Raw genomic sequence first — 25,908 nt, forward strand, 5'->3', positions numbered from 1 at the left:
TCGGGGGTACTCCTGTCTCCCGACCGCCATTGAGAAGTCGAGGGACAGGAGTGCACTTGGCACGACCTGGGGCGCGTGTCATCGCAGGAAGACCTTATTGGAGCTTCCATGCCCCAGGTCGTGCTCTGATTGAGTTCAGGTCCACGATAGAGTAGACGGAGACCCCAGTTCCCGCCGATCTGAAAGTTTTTTTTATAAAATACATAACTGATCATATTCAAATTCATTTTGCATACCTAAACACTTCAATATTACCTAACACTTTAACTAAAGGGAAGTAAATGTAACAACATCTACGTACAAAGCTATTTTCTGTTATCTCCCCTCATCTACAAAACGCATCATGGAATTTCTACTCTATACCATACCTTTTTTGTTATTGTTAAAAATTAGACTTCTCCATTTATACCTGAAAAATGATTCGCATGGTTACTTAAACTTATGTAGTATATTCATTAAAAAATATTGATTGTCGTTATGATTATTGAGAAGTAATGTCAATTTAATACTACACATTTGTGAATATATATGTGTGTGCGTGTGCGCGTGAGTGTGCGCGTTGGTGTGTGTGTGTGTGTGTGTGTGTGTGTGTGTGTGTGTGTGTGTGTGTGTGTTACGAGAAAAATGAAATACTATCTTTGAATGTACTACCAGCTTTCTTAATTATTTAATATGTTTTAGTAATATATATATACACAACAGTTTTGGCTCTCCACGTACTTAAAAACTGGAAGCACAATTCTATTATATTTTTCGCTAGTATGTTAATTAACTACTATTTGAATCTCATTATACTTTATTCATGTTTATTACTCCATTATGTCATGTTTGTACATGGAATGAGAGAATAAATGTTTTTTGACCTGACTTGACTTGCAATACTTTACATACAAGTCAGACAGACAGACAGATATCTTTATTCACTCAAGCACATTGTATACGTACAATATGAGGATTTTCTAATATAATGAGTATAATACATTAGTTTTCCAGCAGTAAACATGCATAATTTTGCACAATATATATATTTTTTATGTAAAAGTGCTATGTACACTTATTTCTTTTTTTTATATAGAAAATTGTGGTCGTCGTAGGTGCTAATGATATAGCATCAAAAGAACCAAAGCAGATAGTGAGGGACATTGAGATGCTTTGCGAAAGACTGCATCAGTGTAGCCCAAAGTAATAATAATTGTAATATAGTAAATGGTATTATAAAAACATAGAAAAGTTACAGTCTTACAGATCAGTAGATGTATATAATTGTTCCTGAGTATATATGTATGTACATATATCTAGACATGTAGCAACAATATATCAATTGATAAACCTGACTCGTATACGCTGTAAACCTGTGTGCAACAAAGTTGTTCCTTCTTGATAATATTTACATAAAAAATTCTGAAAGATTATGCTATGGTTCTATTTATTCAACTACATTTATTATATGTCTTCAGGTCGAACGAACACATTGATATCTAATAAGTTTAGCAGTATATAAACTGTAATCGATGAATATTTTTTTCAGTGCTACTATTCTGGTGTCAGAGGTGTTGCCACGTGCACAAAATAATCATTGGTTACTTTCGTATAAAAAAGAAGAAAACGGTCATGTTTATGTAATAGATAGTTTGAAGTCTAACAGAGCTGTGAATGCAAATATGTCTATACAACTGTCTCAGTTGTATCACTCAAGAAATAATTATTTAGAAATTATTGTACCTTACGTTCAAAGACAAACTAATTCTTCTGAATGTGGTGTTTATGCAATTGCCTTTCTTACAGAACATGTCTTGAATAATCATAATGTCAATATGTCACAAATACGTTTTGATACTATGTCAATGCGATCACATTTGTTAAATTGTTTACTTAATGGAAACTTAGTAGTAGTTCCTAAAATTACTAAGATGCCAAAAATGCCAGTAAATGAACCTAAAGTTCAACGTATTAAACTGTACTGTACTTGTCTACTACCTGAAATTGTTGATAATATGATACAATGCTCAAATAAGAAATGTAAAATAAAATGGTATCATAACAAATGTAAACAATTTAACGCTATGTCTTTGTGCGGTATGTGTTCTTGGTAAATTTATGGTTTAAACTTATAAACCTGTACTTATATAACGTTTAAATAGTCAAAAGTATTGTAACTGCTTTAAATGATATACAAATAATGAATGTTAAAGTTATTATAAGTATTTTGTTATATCTTTTTTATGAATCTCAATATTAAATGACATTGAATGTTATACATGTGTAAATATTTATATGTATTTTAGGTGAATGCCCTATATATTATATGTAATAAAAAAAATTTCGTTGTCTTATATACTCTTATATGCTATGTTAAAAACAGTTTAAATAAAATTAATAAAATGTGTTAAAATGTGGTATCTTATTTTACGTACATGTTCATTCACACGCATCTTTAAACAGGTAACGCTAATCCAATTACTGGATTGTTTATTCGGTTAAAAACGTGCACGTGCCTACAATAAACAATTATAGCTGGGACAATCTAACATTCAATTGAAAAGAAGTTTATGTGCACAAATATCAATTTAAACAAAAACTATGACCATTATTTGAAAAATTACCGATTAATATAAAGTACCTTATGGCGGCGCCGAATTTGAGAGGAGAAATGCTGAACTTTTAATACTTCTACTTAAGTCATTTTTATTTAAAAGGCACCCCTAGAAAGCTTATTACGTAATCTTTAATTTCATACCAAATTTATGAAAGTTGATTTAAAAATAAAAAAGTTAGTAGGGGGCGCCGTGTTTTTCTTACCGATTTTAAGAGGAAAAAGTGTGGTTTTCAGAAGACAAAATGATAAACTTTGAGACAAAAATTTTAATACTTCTACTCAATTTATTTTAATTTTTAATGCATCCCTAGAAAGCTTATTAAGTAATCTTTAATTTTTTACAAGTGTGGTATACACACAATAACAATAACAATCACAAAACATACATGATCTTTAACTTGTATGTGCTGTTTTTGTTTGCAAATGGCGTTGTGTTAAAGGGAAGTAACTTAATAATAAAATAATTGCTTATAAAAGCTGTATGCTTGTTTATTACTTTATTTTGAAGATATTACACACACACACAAATAAACGTAGTGAAAAAATAGAACATAAATAAACTTGTGATCTATATGTACTAATAAATAATAAGAAAACACAACAGTTCACTGTTGAGTAGCAGATTTTTGAGTACCTAAATTGTCGAGATTAAATGTACACAGACACCGTTTGACTGACATTTCCGTCAACAAAGAATTGCTGATCAAGCCAAAACGTGTCCAATTTGTTTACCATTATTGGCCCTGATTTTACTGCTAAAGAAATGGCAGGTGTCGCAAAGAAGACGAAAGCAGCCGACGTTCCCGAATGTCCGTACGGAGCAAGATGTTACCGTAAAAATCCTCAGCATTTCATTGATTTCTATCATCCGAAAAAGGCTAAAACTGATGATTCTACTGACAGTACGGATAGCCCTTCTACACCAAAACTTCCAGCCAATGATGATAGCTCATTACCTCCGTGTAAATATGGGGCTAAATGTTACAGAAAGAATTTGATGCATTTTGCTGAATTTTCACATCCAACAGCAGTTGTTAAAAGTGTTCAGAGTGATAGCGGTGATGATACTGATGTTGTATCAGACGAAGATGACGTAAGTGTTCCATGTACGCTTTGCTTACATACATCTGATATCCAGGCGTGATCTCAAAACTTTCCAATATTTTGACCCGTATTATTATATTAATAACCCAACTCCCGATAAGGGTGTGAAAAATGTGCAGCCTGACCAGGACTTGAACCCGTCACCCTCGGAATACGTACCATGGCTCTACCGACTAAGTATCCGGCCACTTACACATCATCTCCCCTAAATAGTGAACAGTTTTGAACTGTGACATACTTCCCTGCTATATTAAAATTCGTCTTTGAATTGCACAGAGTTACAGAGCAATGTTAATTAAACTCTATGTTCAGTCATGGTCACCATTTGGTGCCAAATGTCACAGGGTGAGAAAAATGTGAAGCCTGACCGGGAGTTGAACCCGGGACCCTCAGAATATGTACCGCAGCTCTAGCAACTGAGCTATCATCTCCTCTAATAGTGAACAGTTGTTAACGGTGACACAAAGAATTCCCAATATACGTTTTTCAGTAAAAAAATAATTGCCAAAGCCCACATAATAAAGTGAAAAAGTGTTCAAACAGAATACCTATAAAATGTAAACAGCGCCTCCAGTCAGTGATGATTCCATATCCTGTATGATAGCAGATTCAAATATTGCACAGTGTTGCTTAAATTGACAGCAAAGTGATGTAATAAATCATTTACGTGGGAGGGGGTCATTGTTTTTCCTATATGTGTATAATGAAAACTTAAAAAAAATCTTCTTTTAAAAACCCCAAAGAGCTAGAGCTTAGATATTTATCATGAAATATCATCTAGTGGGTGTCTACCAAGTTTGTTCAAATAAAAGCCCTCCAGGGTTAAAATTGACCCCACCCCGGGGGCCTATATACAGGTGAGGGATTTCAGGGCCATGATGGACCTCTTGTTTAAGTCTAGATAATGACCAAGCTTTATAGTTTATGCAAAAGAATATAAATTTATATGACTGTACACTCTAAGCAAATACATGAAGTACTTCACAATCATTTTCCTTATTTAAAGCAGCACGCCTCTAGATTCATCCTAATTTTCATGAAAATTTTGAAAATGTATTTAAAGGTAAATTACTGTGAAGTGAACAAAGATATAACTTACACATTACAAACAGAACTTACAATCCACATAAAATACCAAAAAAAAGGTCAAAATATACTTAAAAACCTCTTACTGCTTTAGTAACGCAGTAGAATTATAGTGATTGCAGATACTGCAAAATCAGTCATTAATTGCACATAACATGTGAATTATTAATTAAATATTAAATACTTTTACTTTTCTTAAGATCTTAATACATTTTTCTAAAGATTGAATTTAATGAAATATTTTGGCTCATCTGGAGGCGTGCAGCTTTAAACTAAGATTTTTAACAAAATCTACATTATCATAGGGTACATCATCAGTGCATTATTTTTTAAGTTGTTTTCTTTTTTTCTGTAGATTTTCAAATTGTATGAGTGCAACGGGCTGTTATATTCTTCCTTATAATTTATGTAATGTTCTTTGTTATGTTAAAAGGAAAACTCTATTTAGCAATAAGGAAGTGTTTACTGAAAGGTTCATAATGAAAATGAAACAAACTTTCAAGTATTTTGAACAAATGTTGTATAAAATTAGATATGCTATAAGCTTAACAGTCCTTTTAAAACCAGTCTAGCAATTCCTATTACTAATGATATGGCCTGTTCACTTTTTCTGGTATATATACAGTCAGGGCTTTTTTACATTATATAACAGACTAAACAGAGGCATATTAAAGGCCTATTCCCATTTGAAATTTTCACTAAAAAAGTTGAAATGGTTACATGTATAATAAATTCATACTTAGGGGGGGGCAAAGGCATGCCTTAGTTGTTATGTGTTGCCACATGGTAATAAGTCAACATGATTAATTGAACTTAAGCATATAATTTCTTTTTTAACAACAACAAATGAATAAAAGACAATCTAAGGAAATTTATTAAATCATTTATGGAAGTCTTTTCCTTACTTTTGCTTGCTTATAAATTTGATGTAATTCATGAAAATGCATTGTTCAAAGGAGTGAAGCCCGTTATAGATTGAAACAATTTTAAATAATTTTTAAGATTCTCTAAACATTACTACAGGTATGATGAAGAATGTAAGTGCTACAGCACTTAGGAATTAGATTATTTTGATTACTTTCATGTATTGTTAACAATTGCTACAGTTATATATGAATTTATAAATGAAGATGTAATTTATTCTTTAGTCTTTTTCTTGCCTTGTAGTTAAATAATTTCCCCCTTTCATATAATGAAATTTATTTTTAATTCAAAATACAGATTTTAATGTTATATCATGTTCTTTATCATATTGATTCATTACCATCTGACTTATACATTTATATAGATAATAATTATATATTTAAATTAAATTTGACAACTTAAAGCTGTATTTGATGCAACTGAAATAATTTACAAAGGGATAAACCTTGCCATATTACAAAAGCTCACCTTTGTTACTTTGTGGCAGGTTGAGCTTTAAATGTGCTGCAATATAAATTTATATCAAAGACTTTTTGAGGTTAAATGGCTACATGTATGTATGGTTGTTGGCATTATAATGGTAAGATATATAAAATTACAATTGTTCATACTGAGCCATATAATCTGTCAATACAAATACGTCTTATATAAAACTTATTTGGTCATATCTTAAAAATGCCAGAACATTAGTAATAAAGTTAAACGAAAACGTCAAGTTTCCTTACACAATATCTCTTTCAAAGAGGTAAAAAATAAAAAAATTATATAAATTTTTGCACAGTCAGGTAATTTTCATAAATTCCAAGTAACAACATCATGAAATCTGACAGAGTCACAAGTCCTCAGGCGACCATCCGGCCGTCTGTAAACTTTTACTTTAAAGGATACCACCTCATAAACTGCTAAGCTCATTTAATCCAAACTTCATTGGAATGTTCCTTTGGTGGTCACCTTTAAAAATTGTTCAAAGAATTTAATTCCATGCAGAACTCTGGTTGGAATGGCAACCAAAAGATTATCTTACAACATGTACAAAATATCTTAAAAAATCTTCTAGTAAAAAACAAAATAGAGTGGATGACTACCAAGTTTGTTAAAATTAAAGCCCTAGGGTCAAAATTGGCCTAACCCCAGGGGTTCATTATTTTCTTTATATATACATGTATATAGTAAAAACTTTAAAAAATCTTCTTGTGAAAATCCAAGAGAGCTAGAGCTTAGATATTTGGCATAAAACATTTTCTAGTAGACGTTTGCCAACTTTGTTCAAATAAAAGCCCTAGGGTCAAAAATGGCTGGCCCCAGGGGTCATTGATTTTCCTTTTGTGTATAAAGTAAAAACTTAAAAAATCTTCTTGTGAAAATCCAAAGAGGTAGATGTTGAAATAAAACTCCAAGGGTCAAAACTTGCTCCAACCCAGGGGATCGAGGTCTACAGTTCAATCCCCAGCCAGGTCAAATGTTTGTTTTTCTTCATAGTGACAGGCTGAACTGTTAAATGAAATGGCTGCCAGAGCTAAAATTAGAAAACAACATCTCAACAGTCATCTCAGCAACTGGTTCAATTTTGAAATAATTTTACACAAAAATTTCCTAGATGACAGTATACAAAAATTGTTCAGATTAAGCTGTCCCTTGTTTTCAAATTGTGCTTCTGGGTAGAAAAGGGGCTCCACTTTGACCGTCAGGTGAGCAATCCAGGGCCCTCTTGTTTCTTGGAATTGATGGATTGACTGATGCATGTGTCTCACTAGAAGCCAAAAGAATGAAATAAAGCACAGTTATTTAAATACCAATAATGAAATGTCTCTTTCAATGTAAATATACAATTAAGTAACATAAAAGATGATCCCTCAGAAAAAAAAAGAATCTAAATTGCTGGTCTTTGCTGACATGTCACAACAAAATTTAATGATCTTTATATTAAGGCAGATCTTTTTAGAGGACTACTTTTTATATCTGTTTCTTAAACTTCTTCTTCAGCCACCTAAAACATCAAAGAAAGATGTTAAAAGTAGTGATATTCTTAAGCGTGGGATGTCTTTGGTAAAAAGTTACAGTAAAATGTCCGAGGAGGAAAGGAAGGAACTAATCAAGAAAGCTTTCGAAGCAAAGAAAAAACTTCAAGATGAATTAGAGAAAACTAAAGAGGAGGTGAAGAAGAAAACACAAGAAGTTGAGAAGTTGAACAAACAGGTATAAATATTACAGCTAAACTTTCCAGAACTGAGTGTCAAAGTTTCGGGAAATTTTCACAACTTTGTAACTTAAATGTATAATATTAGATTAGTTACAAGGCATATATAATTTTCTACAAGTTTACAAAATAAATAACAACAAAAAAGACAATTTTTTAAATAATAAAGTAAAAGATTGGAAGGGGGACACAACAAATAAAAACACCAGGCCGGGATATGTGTTTATTATAACTACAGGTTTTGGGTACTATATACCCTTCTTCAGGTTATTTGGGTTGCAAGACTTAAAATGTTTTTGTTGAAGATTTGTTTTTGTGCCCCCACGTTAGTGGCGGGCATTTAGATTTACCCTTGTCCGTCCGTCCTTCCGTCCGTCCGTCCGTCCGTTCACTTTTGTGTCGCACGTAACTCAAAAAGTATTTGACCTAGAGTCATGAAACTTTACAGGAATGTTGATCAGCATGTGTAGTTGTGCACCTGGGTATTTTCGTCTGGATATATTTAGTATTTTCAGAGTTATTGCCCTTGACTTAGTAAAATTTTGCAATTTTCAACTTGTGTCGCACGTAACTCAAAAAGTATTTGACCTAGAGTCATGAAACTTTACAGGAATGTTGATCAGCATGTGTAGTTGTGCACCTGGGTATTTTTGTCTGGATATTTTTAGTATTTTCAGAGTTATTGCCCATGACTTAGTAAAATTTTGCAATTTTCAACATGTGTCGCAGGTAACTCAAAAAGTATTTGACCTAGAGTCATGTAACTTTACAGGAATATTGATTAGCATGTGCAGTTGTGCACCAGGTATTTTCGTCTGGATTTATTTAGTATTTTAGAGTTATTGCCCTTCACTTAGAAAATTTTTACAATTTTCAACTTGTGTCGCAAGTTTCTCAGGCCATCCTTAAAAAATGTTTGTTTGCAGTAACGCGACCGACTCACAAAATTTGCCCCTACTCAAATTTTTTTTCCATGGTCTGGATAAAAAAAATTTTTTTGAATCAGAAAATTATGCCTTGTGCTTTGTTTTCGTTCTTTTAAAGGTTTGTTAGAAGAAATAAAATGTAGTTCTTATTAAATTAGAATTCAGTTATCAATTTATTAATTGTTACCAGATTATCAAAGCATATATTGTCCAGCATTTTTGAAATTCCATGTTTATTTGGGAGTACAGTTCAGTAAAAAAAAAAAAAAATCGACCTACCTACCCACCTTGAGGTTTTGCTTGTGGATTTATCCAGTATTTGTAGAGTAATTTCCCTTGACTTAGTAAAAAGATTGACAGAACAGTGGCGCGGTGGGGGCACCCGTGTCCTATGGACACATTTCTAGTTTACCCTTACCCTGCTGGAACCGGAAATGATAAGCCTTTGCTACCAGTATAGAGCCAGGCCAGCCTGCACATCCGTGCAGTCTGACCAGGCTCTATACTATTGCCTGATAAACTTTAAATTTTTATCTTGATATCCCCAAAATTGATAATGAACATGTCCAAAACATTTAAGCTGGAGAGCTCATTTAAGAAATTCAGCATGGTAAGGGTTAAAGCTAACAATTTGTTAATATACATGTTTACTTATTTATAACATAAACCAACAAATTTTGATATTTTTTTCCTCTTAATAGGTTGCTACAGGATTATTATTTATGGATGGTGAAAAGGAAGCTCTGGAGGGGACAGAGGTGAAATATTTTCAGTTAGCACCAGAAAGGACATACAAAGAAGGATCTGCTGACCAGACTCATTTCAGACTGGCAGAATCCCAGTTCTATAGACTTCTCTCAGGGAATACTGGAAACTGGAGAATGACTAAGGTGGAATATGTTGTTAACCCAGAGCTGGTCAAAGAGTTTCGGTAAGTTGATGTATTGATCAATAAAAGATTGATTCTTTGCTTAATGAAATAATTTCTCTTTGAGATAAAATGATTACAGATTAGTTTGGTTAATACAAATTATTGTAATCAAATTGTGTTTGAAGCTTATTGAAACTCTCTTGAACCGTTTCTGAAACCAAGCAGTACTAAGCAATGAATGTAAGTTTCTTCCTCAAAGAAACAACAGCTTGCCCGGGCCCTGATAGGGTTTGAACCCATGCAGTCAGCAATCCTCTGATAACTAGTCCGACAAGCACTCAGCCATGCCAACACTTCAAAGAGGGGCATTTCTTACTGTTACTTGTTAATTGTTATAAACAAGCATTACAGGTTCATGATTATTTGGGAAATTTCAGCAACAATAAAAATTTTAATAATGTGTAGATCATAGAATTTGTTTTTTAATTTGTGCATTAATAGTGAAGATGCTAAAAAAATCTTTACCTTTTAAATATTGTCAATGCCTTGTCTATTATTATTTGTTCCGTCAATAACGATAACTATTTTTTTTAAACTGTTCACAGAAAATGTAGAGAAAAGTTGAAGTCTTCAAGAGGGGAAGAATATTCATACCCAGTTCTAGGATTTCATGGAACAGAAGCCAAAAATATTACACCAATATGTGAGACAGGGTTCAAAATACCAGGTACATTTTACAGCTTATGAGGATATTTGAAATTATTTAAAACATTGTGCATTAGAGCTTAATTATAGTAATATTTAACCCTTTTGCTGCCAGAGGGTTATTGTTTTATTGATCACCTATTTGCAAGAGGGTTTTCTAAGAAATTACTGTATTATTAATTAATATAATTATTATTATTTGTTATAAGTATTATAATAATTATATATGATTCCAAATCTGATAGTATAATAATAATTATTGTCGATGGTATAATTTTCTTTATATTTATTATTATTTTTATTATTATTATTAATTTATTATTATTACTATTATTATTATAGAAACGGCTAAAGCCGTCCATATGGCAAATAGGCCGAAAATAACAGGGACTGCATAAGCCGTTTCTATGGCAGTGACAGGGTTAATAGAGCTTTATTTTAGAAACATTTGATAACATATGCATGTATGTATTATTCTGGTTGTTAATATTAAATGATGTTTTATGAGAACAGCAACTGACTGGATATGAAAACATTGGTATATATACCAGAATACAATATTATAGAGACCAAATACATGTACACTGCCATTGTTTTAAAGGAACAAAATACATAACATTATACTATCAGAACAGAATACACACATTGTTCTATAGAAACTAAATACATTGACATTGTACTATCAGAACAGAATACACACATTGTTCTATAGAAACAAAATACATTGACATTGTACTATCAGAACAGAATACACACATTGTTCTATAGAAACAAAATACATTGACATTGTTCTATCAGAACAGAATACACACATTGTTCTATAGAAACAAAATACATTGACATTGTACTATCAGAACAGAATACACACATTGTTCTAATTGACATTGTTTTATAGAAACATTCTGCCAGAGAGCATGTCACTATGTTTCAACTTTTAAGATTTGGTTTTATATATAGAAAGAAACAAGACAGAAGAGCCATGGATGGAGGGTCAAAAGACCGATAGTTAGGCAGTACCCGCTTCAAGGCAGATGAAGCAGGGATAGCAGAAGCCTACCATCTCCTGGCTAGAGCTTGATATTACTGTAGTCGTACACCATTCTAAGGAGGGCGTAGTGGGAAGCGCCCAAAGCTCAATGAATATTGCACCTACCTGAGGAAGGAGATGGTCGCAGCAGTTGATACTGTATCTTACAACATAATATTATATTTAACATTGATTAGATTTTTATCTTTTTGGTTAACTATATCATGTATATTACAATAGGTGATTCTGGACATAAACATCGTACAGATACAGGATGGTATGGTAAAGGTGTATACTTCAGTGAATACCCAAATTATTCCATGGGTTATATATCAGGTTCAACAAAACTCCTCCTCTGTCAGGTTTTACCTGGCAAGGTAAGATTATATATTAATATTCAGTCTTGCATATCAGACTGCAGTTTCTGTTTGTTTTACCCTTGCTGGAAATTTCATCTGGCAAAGGATGCCAGATTAGTCATGTACTGTACAATGGCACCCTTAGAATGTCGTAATTTAGCTGTTATGAATGAAGTTGTAATTTCATATGCTGTTGTTAGAAAATTATTACGGGTGCAATGACATAAATTTCAATGGAAAATTTGTTAAATAAGTTTAAGAGTTTGAAATATATTGGAATATGGTAGAATATGCAAGAAAAATATCTGACATGTTTGTGGTTCACATTGGAATATCAGTCCCTCTGGTACCCTCAGAACAGATACTCCAATCCAAATTGCGTCATATGACAAATATTATTATTCTTTTATAAAGGATGATTTATAGTGTACTAGCATTTTCTAGCTCTCTCATTATAATTGACATTTATCATTTATTAAAATTTGATTAACCTGTGTTTTAAAAGGTTAAATTAATTTTTATGAATAATATCTGTCATATATTGCTGTTCAGATCGGAATATCCGTCCCGAGGTGACCCGCCCATTGGGCGGTAATGAGGCTTGCCGAGATCAGAAATTCCGATCCAAACCTCAAACATATGTCAGATATTTTTTCTTGCATATTTTACGATATTACATTATAATTTAAATTCTTTATCTTAATTTTCAATGGGAATTTATGTCATTACAACAGTAACTATTTTCGTACAACAGCAAATGAAATTACAAAATCATTCATAACGGTAAAGTCACGTCATCCTAAGCATGCCATTGTACAGCACACAACTCATCTGGCACCCCCCATGCCAGATGAAATTTCTGGCATGGGTAAAACCAAGGGAAACGCCAGTCTGATATATAGAGAATAATAGGTTGGTGCCGTGGATGGAGAAAGTTTATCTGGCGAGGCGGAGGAATTTATTGGGTGAGCCGAAGGCGAACCCAATAAATTCCGGAGCAGAGCCAGATAAACTTTCTCCATCCACGGCACCAATCTATTATTCTATTTATCCTGTCACCGTTTTTTTTAAAGAATTTTATTAGGCAAACTACCTTTAATCACACTATCGGAAATGTTTCTATATAAACAAAGAAGGCCCGAAGCGTGCATTATTCTACAACAATGCACTCGCCGTTCTTATTATCTCCCTGTGTATTTTCACATTGAGGGCGCCATTTTGTTTGAAAAATGTGATAAATAAAAACAATTTTTTGTCGAATTTTGTTGTGAAAACTATCTAGAATGAAAGAAAATGGTCTAACTAAGAAAATGAATTCGAACACCAATATCTTTTATTCAGTCGTTAACGCTGTACAGACGTTTAAAGTATTGTTTACATGACGTCACAATGTAGCGCCAAACAGCACGTGCAAAACAATCAAATCAAGTACGCTATTTTAATGTCGCAAACGAGTTAAGTTTTACATTTATTTCACTTTTAATAATTTTCATTTCGCTTGAAAAATTATAGAGTGAAATAAAATAAACAAAGTTTTATCAACGTTTCCAAAATTTGTTATTCTACACACAGAAGATTTAACGACATATTTTATATTTTTTCTTGAAAAGTAGTCCGGCAAACATGCATATCACGTGATCAAGTGCTGTAGATCAATAAAAATATACGGCACCTTGTTATCGGGCCGAAATTGATACAAGTGACAGGATAAGCAAGAATATGCATTCATGTATTTTGTATTATTCTGTTGCATAAAACTGGATTATAGAGCTATTCTCATTTTGTCATATCATTTTATATTAAATTATAAAATTGTTTTAATTTGAATTCTGTTTTTGTTTATTTTATTTTATTGGAGGGGGGTGGGGGGGGAAACAACCATTGTGTGGCTGTTGCTAACCTCTTCTTGTGAATATTTAAACCATGGTTTTCAAAATTACTCATATCAATCATGGTTTTCACTTGATAGATAAACATATACTTGAACCAGCTTGATTTTCTCATGTTAAGAAATATGTTAATTCATAGTATTCAGTTTATTAACATAAGCAGCATTTTACTAGGCATTTTCGTAACAAGGTAATATATTAATAACATGGTTTTTAATTTCTAGGTTTTCAACTGTACAAAGTTAATTCACGGAGCTGCACTCAAATCAGGGTATGACTCACACATGTCCCCATGTAAAAGAGAAATTGTTATCTTCAATAAGTACCATATCTTACCATCTTATATAGTCCACTATCAGAACACAGTTGGTGAATTTAAATACAAGGTAAGTTCAGTTAGCAAATAGTTAAGATCCTTTATGTTTTTTATTGTCTTGTGTAGTTTAAAGAAGTCATTGGAGTATGAGTATTGCAAGTAACGAAAAGTCATATAGGAATATCATAGTGTCAGAGTTTCTAACTAGTCACATATCACAGTCAATTCCTGTTTCATTTTTGGTATGAAGATCAACATCTTATTAATTAAGTGTCTCTGCGTGTAATACACCAATATATTTTGTTAGAAAATTATATGAGACACTCACAATGCAAAAGTAATTTGAATGTTCAAGTGACTTTGATTGGTGTATTATCTGAAGTAATTGTTTTATAGATATATTTATTTTTGCATCTCAGACAGGATTATCTACCATTTATACCGGTGCTAGAAAACTCTGTCTTACTGAGACAAGTCGCATGCTTTAAATCAAATCATTGATGCGCGCCTTTTATGAATAAATCGAGTTCTTAAGATGACGTCAGTTTTTCCGTTATGAATGAAGTTGTATGTTCATACGCTACTTTCAGAAAAAAGTGCGTAATGAGAATATCAGTTTTCATCATTTCTGTTCCGAAAATAATTGACATGTAATATGCAAGAAAAAGAATCAAACACCGGCTGTTGGTACAGACGGGAATATCTAGCTCTCGGGTAACTGTTTAGCAGAAACTTGGCAGAGCCTCGTTACCGCTGTAAACAGTTACCCTTGTGCTAGATATTCCGGTCTGTACCGGCAGCCGGTGTAAGATTCTTATAACAGTACTATAAACTTATATATTGAAGGATGATATTGCCAAGAAAGGAGCTGGTGACTCAAAGCCGGCTGGTGGGTCAAAGCCGGCTGGTGGGTCAAAGCCGGCTGGTGGGTCAAAGGCAAAAGCAGGTGGAAGTAAATTAACATTCGATGAACTTCAAGATCCAACAGCACTTAACTTTAAATATTTCGAGGCTATAAGCAAAAAGAAACCATTGGGGTAAATTTTTATTCTCATCTCTATAGAAGAGCAAATATAGTATTGTTATTCATAAACTCATACCAGTTTAGCTGAAGTTTTGAAATATGCAAAACCGCAATTTTTACTGGAGTATATAATATGTCAAATTTAGAAAATTAATTTGCAGTTTTATATTTATATGTAAGATACTTATAAAACCTGAAGGTATTTTTTTACCTATTACTAAACTTAGCAAACTTTGTCTCTTTCCACATTTAGTATTTAAAATACTGTATTTTAATAAAGCAGTGAATAGAAAAGAATTTTTATGTAATCTTCATAATGTTAGCACCATATTTTATGGCATTGGAATAAATTGCAAATACATGCATATCATTTAATAATAGTGAATTTACTAGCTCAATTATATCTAGTATAATCTAAGCGATTGTTTTGACCATTAACAGATGCTTCAATGGGTATAAAATACAATTTACTGGGACATTTCAAGACACTCAGTCAGAAATGGTGAATTTAGCAACAATGCATGGGGCCACGCAAGGTTAGTTTATGATTTCCCTAAAAAGCAATCTTTTAATCTTTATGAGAATATCATTGTGAAGTCAATCATATCAATCTGTGAATTTGTATTTGGCTGTAAACAATACATTGTTAAAGTGTCAAATATTTTTAGCTTGTTTCTATTACGAAAAGAAGTCAAGTTGTTATGACAGCTGTGTAGTCATCCTTGTTGTTATCATGCAAAAACTTTCATGTTTTTTTAACAGTTGAGCATTTACACAGCATATGGTGCTTTTGTCTATTAAACAACATCTCCTCCTACAATGCTAATTTTACTTTGCTATAAAAGTATCAGTCAGAAAGTGAAAACTGATTTTCATATAACTGTAGGTTTGATCCTTCTGGCACGTGACAATTGATATCTGATAGTGAGTCTAATGGTCATATGTCTTTTACCCGTGATTTAGAAATCATGTGAGACTCAGTAGACTGTCACTTGCAGAGAAATTAGCAATTTCTCGTGATCCAGAAAAGCTGGATCTGGTAAGACTTTAAAGACTTAAGTCATCTTAAGGTTGTGTGCTGAGATATGAGAAAAAAAATGTGTGGAAATCTGTGTAAAAACAATCAATCATGTAACTGTTGAGACATTATTGTATCATATTTTGCTACTTTTATTAATACCTGTTCACCATGTGTTGTTCACTTGCCCCAGCTATATATGTGTAGTTTATTTTTAGTTCTGCTTGTACAACATACTTGGTTATACATTGTTATCTTCATCTTAAAAAGGAAATATTTTGTAACTGATAGCATATACATGTACATTGCATCCAAACTTAACTAAGCTTTAAAGACTTAAAACAAACAATTAAATATTGTGTATACTTGCCATAAGCCTATCTTTAAAATGCAGAGTCATATAAATTATGTAAAATGAGCAGCATTCTGTGTTATCATCAGCACTGGTTTATATTTTGATCAGCAGACAAATTATTGGTTGTCTGCCTTATATGACAAGATAGATAATAATAATTTATGTGTTTGTAGAATAATCTTAGATGTTGGTAACTTAGGCATCAGTTGTTTACAACTTATTTGATATTTTTATTATGTTATACCCCTGGCGTCCGTCCGTTTGTCCGTCCCTCCATCGGTTAGCAATTTGGTTTCTGGAGCATAACTTAAGTTCCATTTGGCCCACAATATTCAAACTTCATAGGATGATTGTCCATATTGGGTTGAAGACCCCTATTGATTTTGGGGTCACAAGGTCAAAGGTCAAGGTCACTAATACCTTAAAACTGAAAACAGTTTCCAGAGCATAACTTAAGTTTCATTTGGCCCACAGTGTTCAAACTTCAAAGGATGATTGTCCATATTAGGTAGAAGACCCCTATTGATTTTGGGATCACAAGATCAAAGGTCTTTATTACTTAGAAATTGAAAACAGTTTCTGGAGCATAACTTAAATTCCATTTGGCCCACAGTGTTCAAACTTCATAGGATGATTGTCAATATTGGGTAGAAGACCCCTATTGATTTTGGGGGTCACAATGTCAAAGGTCAAGGTCACTAATACCTTAAAACTGAAAACAGTTTACGGAGCATAACTTAAGTTCCATTTGGCCCACAATGTTCAAACTTCATAGGATGATTGTCCATATTGGGTAGAAGACCCCTATTGATTTTGGGGTCACAAGGTCAAAGGTCAAGGTCACTATTACCTTAAAACTGAAAACAGTTTCTGGAGCATAACTTAAGTTCCATTTGGCCCACAATATTCAAACTTCATAGGAGGATTGTTATTTGAAGGAGGTAATACTTTATTTAATTCCCATGTCTTACAAATGCTTCATCTTTACTTAAAAAAAAATCACTTTCGGGCATATAATGCTCCGCCTAGTGGTGTTCTTGTTTCTTTTTTTCTTTTCATGTGTTTATGAATATAATTTTACATAGGTTGAAGACTCAAATATGAAACAAAGTATTGTATTGTTTGTACTTTTGAATATTGTCTCTTGGAACATATTTTTATTCACTTATTTTCATTTAGGAACGAAAGCTGTTTTTAACCTACTTGTGGCTTCTCAGACAGAATTCGACATCAAAACAAGCAAAGTTGTACAGGCAGAGAAAAAAATGGTAACAAAATTGCTATATAGTATGGGGAACTAAGATTATGCATGTATACACTCTTCCAGTATTTGTAGAGCATAAAAGTGAACATTTGGTATCACCCAGGGTCCATCATGCAGTGTCCATTGTTAAGGTGTGAAAAGTTTTCTTTAAATTCTCCTGCTTCATCACATGGCCAGTAGAATAGAATAACTTATTATTCCAATCAAGGGTCATGTTGAATGACATGTAAATCACAATAATAATGAGATCAAATATCAAATAAAGACTTCAAAGAAACTAAAACTTATGAAACTTAGCAGGATCGTTCCTGGCATGAGGCTCTTTACAAATTATTTAAAGAATTTAATCCATTCTTTGCAGAAATATTGTTGCCCTTGCAACTAACAGAAAAATCTTCTTTTGAAACCACAAATATTAAAGCTTATATGTTTGGCATGAAACATTTTCTAGTGGACTCATACAAGAGATACATTAATCATGCATTTTGGGGTCACATAGTTTACACACATAGAGTTAACATACCTTAAGATCTTCTTTTCTAAAACTACAGTGCTCAGACCATATGTATTTGGCATGTAGCGTCATCTACTTTAAAGTGTTGTTGTTACTCTGCGGTCAAAATTGGCCTTTCCCGGGGTCACATAATTTAAAGACTTACATAGGGACAATAAATTTATTCTATTTAATCTGTTTTGTTGTTATTTCAAGGAAGTAATTGAATTATTTTAAGTTTTTAAAATAACTAATTTTGACACTGAAACTTGTTTTTATATCATTTGGTTCACTTCGAGCAATTTGACGGAATAAGTCGAATTGCTTTCTGTAGTTCTATTTTTAACTGTGGTTTTACCAAGCATTGATCATAACAACTTTTCATTGGTCATAGGAGTTTGTATTCCTACGCTTCTTAGTATTTATTCAGATTACTTACCATTTTTCATTGATATTAGAAATTTTCGTGTAGCATTGAAGTTTTAAATTTTCTGCCCTCCCTCCGCTCTCTGTCTGATGGTTCAAAGTTTATTTGAATTGATGTTAGTTCAGTACTTGTAATAATTTGTATAATGATTTCATAGTCTATCTGAGTTAGTGTAAATTGTTGCGTACATGCGGATATTTGAATCTCTTTGCAGTTCTTTGAAGTAATGTATTTACTCGATATAATTGAGTTTACTTATTCCTTGATTGCGACACTTAGGACAATAAATTTATTCTATTTAATCTGATTTGTTGTTATTTCAAGGGAATAATTCAATAATATACATTTAATTTCATTTACAAAATTTTCACAAAAATAAGCTGGAGGCATGCTGCTTAAGAATCGTAAAAATTTCTACTATGGATATCAAGTGAAGGCTTTTGGGTCATTGCCCTCTTGTTATCCCCCTGAAAAATTTTGGGGGAGCATATAATCGTCGGGTTGTCTGTCCGTCAGTCAGTCAGTCAGTGCGTCCGTACGTATGTCCCGAATTTGTGTTAGGCCCATAACTTTGTTATCTGAAGTTGGATTTTACAACTATTTCACAGAAATAATCACCATATTGAGAGGGCGTGTCGCACGCAACATTTGGGTCGTTACCTTGAAGGTCAAGGTCACAGCATGACCTTGCAACAAAATCGTGTCCGGCCTATAACTTTGTTATTTGAAGTTGGATTTTATTACTATTTCACAGAAATAATTACCATATTGAGACAACGTGTCAAGCACAGCATTTGGGTAGCTACCTTGAAGGTCAAGTAACAGCATGACCTTGCAGCAAAATCGTGTCCGGCCAATAACTTCCCTATTTGAAGTTGAATTTTACAACTATTTCACAAAAATGATCACCATATTGAGATGACGAGTCACGGGCAACATTTGGGTTGTTTTTACACTTTGAACTTTGTCTGTGACATAAATCTGACACTACAGATGTATACCTTCCTGTGTCCAAAACCTATTTAGGGAGCATCACCCACTTAAACCGGCTCTTGTTTTATTATTATGATCATAACTGAAATAAAACATTATGTTATATAATTGCAGGTACCAATTGTGGTGGAGATGTATATATATGACTGTATAATCAAGAACAAGAAATTACCTACAGACAATTATCAGTATAAATGAGAGCAACATTTGTTTAATCTTAATTCTGGAAATGTCATCATCTATAAAACAGGCTGATGTTAAACAGTGTGACCAGAATTTACTTCCTTTGCAGCTAATCTTAAATTTGAAGTTAAATTCTTGAAATTTCAATGATCAGTTACGGTACTGTGTAACACATATTTAATGAATTGTAAGAAAGATAGTGTCCAAACATTCTTGAATGAACCATACAATAAAAAAACACATTCAAGCAGTATTTTCTGGTGAACTTTTTGCACATCTGTTGATCATGAAGCATTGTACAATGTACATTTAAAACTGTACTATTGAAAATGGCATGAATAAAAGAAATGTTTATTCTGGTGAGTCAATTAGTGAGATCAGAGTGCTGTTATTTATTTACTTCTGTTTATCAATGTTGAAATCAGGTGCAATGGACCTTTTCGGTTTTTTGTAAGCAGAACATTTAGCCACACCTTTTCCATTTATTGCTAGGTCAACTGTTCACAAACGGTATCACAAACATAACCATGTGTTGTTTTTTGTTAACCAGGTCAACCAGTGACTGTATTATCTCAGTGTAGCAATTGGATTACAAGTTAGCCAATTTGCATAAATCTGTAAACACTGGAAAAAGACAAATATTCAATTAAAGTTTATAGTTGCAATACTTATGAATCATGTTTATGATTTTTTTAATTGACCAACATGTTATTAAGTTTACTTTATTTAGTTATGTGTGTATGTTTTTGATGTGTTTTACTCACAATTTATGTAAAGAATAAGATGTAACATAATATATTCATGAGATCATCTACATCAACATCTGTGCCGCGTCAGGACAAAACCAACATAGTGTGTTTGCGACCAGCATGGATCCAGACCAGCCTGCCCATCCGCGCAGTCTGATCAGGATCCATGCTGTTCGCTTACCAACCCTATTACAAGTAGAGAAACTGATAGCAAACAGCATGGACCCTGATCAGACTGCGCGGATACGCAGGCTGGTCTGGATCCATGCTGGTCGCAAACCCACTATGTTGGTTTTGTCATGGCGCAGCTCATTTATTTTATACCTATAATTTATAAACTCTAAAATGGCAGCTAATTTTTCAACCAAAAAAATCATGAACATTTGTTTGTTTTTATTCAAAACATGTGTAGATGATTTTGATATTACTATCACATGCAAACTTCTTGTTTATAAACATTCAGTTTAAATGACACATATTTTAGTTTCATTTACACATTTTCTTTGCTCATACCTCATTGATAAACATATGTATATTAACCCTCTAGAATTTTTTTAAAGTCATAAATTTTACCATTGTTATCCTGTATATTTTTGTTTATATACTTTTAATTTATACTCTAATACATACTCTAATTTTATTTACTTTATTCATAAATATGTAAATAAATATACAACTGTATAATGTTTTTAAAATTATCCCTCTTGAAATGAATTTGAATGATTTTTTTATCTTCAAATATTTTGATAATTTCATTTTATTTTTACATTCTACTTATAAACGTTTCTCTTTTTTTTATCAATGAACATATATTTATAAATACATGTACTTTAAAAAGAAAAATCATGCTCTAGAAAACCTTTCCATATTTACAATCTTTATAAGCATGATTTTAAATCAGTCTGACTTTACTTATTTTCTATAAAGGTTTTTCTGATGTAACCATCATTGTTTATTCTTGCAATCAAAACAATCTGAGATATGTTTGTAAATTTGTAAAATGTACAATTGTATATTGATATTTATTTATAGGAACTGGACAAAATAATAACAAATCTAAAACCCAAAATTTTAAATAATATCATATTGTATTTTATTCTGTAGTTTCTTGTAATTACTTTATATAAAGATGTGTACTGGAACCAGAATTTCACAAAGTTGTTATGATCTTTTGTTATAGCACATTAAAATAATTGCAATTTTTAGCAACTTTTATCTTTGTAGAACAGTGTTGACTTATGTACAAAGAAATTTCCTTGCTTTCATAATGTAAGTTTTCACTGTAATAAAATATAAACACAGTTTCTTGTGTAATAAATACTTACATATATACATGATTTTATCTCATGTAGTATTATTTATGTAGAATATATTTTGTAAGTTTTAATATTTGTTAGGTATTTGCTCTCATTTACAAATAAACATGTCCTTATAAAATCAGTTACAGTACATATATATAAACAATTTATAAGTGAGGATCACTTAGTTTATATAGTTTAGTCTAGGGTAAAAATATCTAATTCTTTTTTCTATGAAGCTAAAATTCAAAGAGGTTAGATATTTGGCATGTAGCATCTCATAGTGGATCATTAATAATGTTATATAAATCATGTCCCTGGTGTCAAAATTGACCCCAGTCTTTGGGGTTTCTTATTTTACAAAGACTTGTATTGTTAAAATGGCGCAAAAATCTTTGTCATCTAGAACATAGATGTTTGGCATGTGGATTCACCTTAATATGATAGTCTACAAATGTTATATAAATAATGCGGCCCTTGGTCCAAAACTAGTTCCATCCTTGTTCATTTAAAAAAATAACAAACCCATTACTGGTTTGAACATTTTCAAGCAATGTATCTCAGGTGAGCAATCCCTGGCCATCATGACACTCTTGTTTAGCAATTTTGATAATTTTGACTGAAATACTGAAATGTCTAAAAATAGCACAATATTTTTTGTGTAGAATTAAAAAGATATATGTTCTTGTGCAAGAGGAGGGAAAATACAAGGCCTTGTCTGCAGTTTAAAGTTAGCATCTTCAATAGTTAGTTACACAAAAGTTAAAAAATTTATGTACACATTAGTTGATATGATAATAGATCGTATATTTTTGAATTAACTACTTATATATTACCCTTGACTTAGTAAAATTTTGCAATTTTCAACTTGTGTCGCATGTAACTCAAAAAGTATTTGACCTAGAGTCATGAAACTTTACAGGAATGTTGATCAGCATGTGTAGTTGTGCACCTGGGTATTTTCGTCTGGATATTTTTAGTATTTTTAGAGTTATTGCCCTTGACTTCTTAAAATTTTGCAATTTTCAACTTGTGTCGCATGTTACTCAAAAAGTATTAGACCTTCAGTCATGAAACTTTACAGGAATGTTGATCAGCATGTGTAGTTGTGCACCTGGGTATTTTCGTCTGGATATTTTTAGTATTTTCAGAGTTATTGCCCTTAACTTAGTAAAATTTTGCAATTTTCAATTTGTGTCGCATGTAACTCAAAAAGTATTTGACATAGAGTCATGAAACTTCACAGGAATATTTATCAGCATGTGCAATTGTGCACCTGGGTATTTTCGTCTGGATTTATTAGTATTTTTAGAGTTATTGCCCTTGACTTAGAAAATTTTTGCAATTTTCAACTTGTGTCGCATGTAACTCAAAAAGGATTTGACATAGAGTCATTAAACCTTACGTGAAGGTTGTTCAGCATATTTAGATTTGCACCTGGGGTTTCGCTTGTGGATTTATCCAGTATTTGTAGAGTTATTTCCCTTGACTTATTAAAAACTGTTTCATTATGTTGTTATTTGTTCCTTGAGTGCTTGAGTTAGAATCAACCAACTTTACAGGAATAATAATCAACATAACTAAATTACAGGAATAATGATTCACATCACTGTGAAGCTATGCACCTGGGACTTTGCATGTGGATTTTTTTCAGTTTTGTTAGAGTTATTGCCCTAAACTTACAGTAGTATAAATTTGCAATTTTCAACTTGTTCATGCATAGCTCAAAAAGTATTTCACTTGTAGGCCTGAAAGTTTACAAGAATGTTGGTCAGCATGTGTACTTATGCACCTTGGGGTTTGCTTGTGGATTTATTCAGTATTTGTAAAGTTCTTGCCCTTTACTTAGTAAAAGATTTTTAGTTTCCAAAAATATTTGACCTAGAGTCATAAGATTGACAGAACATTGGTGCGGTGGGGGCACCCGTGTCCTATGGACACATTTCTAGTTTGTATCATTATAATAAATTGTAACGTAAAATAGTGGATGGATTCCCAACCCTATTTTACCTATTACGGTGACAATAAACAGAGTTACCACTTGGGCTTAAAAAAAACACACAGGCCAGTTCTAAATTTAAAGGAGTAGTTGTACATTAAGCACATTTAGCATTTCATGGTTTAGAATTTGATACTTGGAAATATTAGTTTGATGAGAATTATCAGTATTATATTAGAATATTTGTGTGAAGCATGAATAGATATAACCAGATCGTAACTATGATATTAAATGATATGTATTATTCATGACCAAACATGTCTGTCATTTGATTTAATGTACTTCAAAGAAATGTCAAAAAATGTATCATGTTTTATTCAGCTGCCATTTGAATAAGTATTTCACAAGCTTGGTATAAAAATGATCATTATGTACTTTTCTTGCATATGACAAATGTGTGTTTTTGTTTGCTTGTTGTTTTTTCTTCTGTTAGTTATTTTGCATTAATGTTCATTTGTATTAATAGCTCTGTGGGAGTTATGCTTAGTGCTTACCTATTGAGGTGTCTACTACTCAGGTATACATTGTTCACCACTAGGTGAACTGATAGGACTCTATTAGTGCCTATACCAGGGAATACACTAAAATAATGTTTGCAAGAAGTTCATAATAACAGAATCTTGTATCTTAATACATGCTTTATTTTATTAATTTATTATGATACAGAAATGTAAAATATTAAACTGAATGCCTTGTGCCATTTAGTATTCTCTTTAAAAGAATATTTTTTAAATAAATTATTTTTATTTAAAATTGTTGAAGACTAAGCAGTGTTTTAATGCTATCATACACATCATAAAACATTTATTTATATTTGTTTTTGTTGTATTACAGATATTTACAGCCTATTTCATGTGATATTTTACACTCCTGTTCTTTTTTAGACTACAGAGGCAGTACATAACTTTGTTACATGTATTGATTTTGCTTTTTAAGATTTTGTGAATTATTAATGTATAAGCTATGTTTGTCAGTTTTTTTAAGCAATTTGCATGTGTAGAATAAAATTTTAAAAACTTACCTGGTTTATGTTCAGATTTTAATTGTCCCCCGCCTTTTCGGAGAAAAAAGGGGGATATAGTAATAGACTCTGTCCGTCCGTCCATCACACTTTCATGTACGGTCCATAACTTTGTCATTTATGAAACGAATCTGATATAACTTGGCACAAATGTTTGTTATAATAAGACGATGTGTCATGCGCAAGCACTTGCTCATTCAAGGTCAACATTGTCTATTTGATGGTATATGACATGTCGGGTCAATAACTTTCTTATCTTTGAAGGGATTTTGTAAATACTTGCCACAATTGTTCACAATAATGAGACGATGTGTCATGCATAACAACCAGTCATCTACCTCCAAGGTCAAGGTCAGACTTGGAGGTCAAAGATTAACATAGTCTATTACAGGGTATATTTTGTGTACGGTCCATAACTTTTTCATTTATCAAAGGAATCTGAAATAACTTGGCACAAATGTTTGTTATAATAAGACGATGTGTCATGCTCATCAACCAGACCCCTACCTCCAGGGTCAAGGTCGCACTTGCTCATTCAAGGTCAACATTGTCTATTTGATGGTATATGTCGTGTCCGGTCCATAACTTTCTTATCTTTGAAGGGATTTTAAAAATACTTGCCACAACTGTTCACAATAATGAGATGATGTGTCATGCGCAACAACCGGTCACCTACCTTTAAGGTCAAGGTCACACTTGGAGGTCAAAGATTAACATAGTCTTTTACAGGGTATATTTTGTGTTCAGTCCATAACTTTTTCATAGATCAAAGGATTTTGTAAATACTTGCCACAAATAGTCAATATAATAAGACAATGTGTCATGCGCAACACCTGCATCCCTATCTCCAAGTTTAAGGTCACACTTAGAGGTCAAAAGTTAACATAGTCTGTTTTAGGGTATATTTTGTGTCTGATCTAGAACTTCTTTAGGATTTTGAAATAACCAGGCACAAATAGTCACAATAATAAGACAATATGTCAGGTACAACAACTGCACCCCTACCTCCAAGGTCAAGGTCACACTTAGAGGTCAAAGGTTAACAGAGTCTGTTATATGGTTTATTTTGTGTCCCGTCTATAAC

General features: G+C 32.3%; 1 protein-coding gene across 1 annotated transcript; it reads left to right on the forward strand.

Moving 5' to 3' along the window:
* The first annotated feature begins 3,235 nt into the window (after nucleotides 1–3,235).
* Nucleotides 3,236–24,823, forward strand: LOC132752977 (uncharacterized). The gene is made up of 10 exons (XM_060743390.1): nucleotides 3,236–3,689; nucleotides 7,694–7,906; nucleotides 9,535–9,764; nucleotides 10,310–10,431; nucleotides 11,677–11,813; nucleotides 13,909–14,070; nucleotides 14,847–15,037; nucleotides 15,466–15,560; nucleotides 17,577–17,665; nucleotides 19,689–24,823. Exons 1-10 carry the CDS (start codon nucleotides 3,360–3,362, stop codon nucleotides 19,770–19,772), a joined length of 1,653 nt encoding a protein of 550 aa, XP_060599373.1. The 5' UTR covers nucleotides 3,236–3,359; the 3' UTR covers nucleotides 19,773–24,823.
* Nucleotides 24,824–25,908: the final 1,085 nt, after the last annotated feature.

This window comes from Ruditapes philippinarum, unplaced genomic scaffold, assembly GCF_026571515.1.
Source record: "Ruditapes philippinarum isolate M1 unplaced genomic scaffold, ASM2657151v2 ctg476_1_1_1_1, whole genome shotgun sequence".
NCBI lineage: Eukaryota > Metazoa > Mollusca > Bivalvia > Venerida > Veneridae > Ruditapes > Ruditapes philippinarum.

Coding starts and splice junctions, on each gene's coding strand:
- LOC132752977 (XM_060743390.1), top strand. CDS start 3,360: ATGGCAGGTGTCGCAAAGAAGACGAAAGCAGCCGACGTTCCCGAATGT. Junction 11,814..13,908: donor GTCAGGTTTTACCTGGCAAG/GTAAGATTATAT, acceptor TTTAATTTCTAG/GTTTTCAACTGTACAAAGTT. Junction 15,561..17,576: donor AATGCATGGGGCCACGCAAG/GTTAGTTTATGA, acceptor ATTTTCATTTAG/GAACGAAAGCTGTTTTTAAC.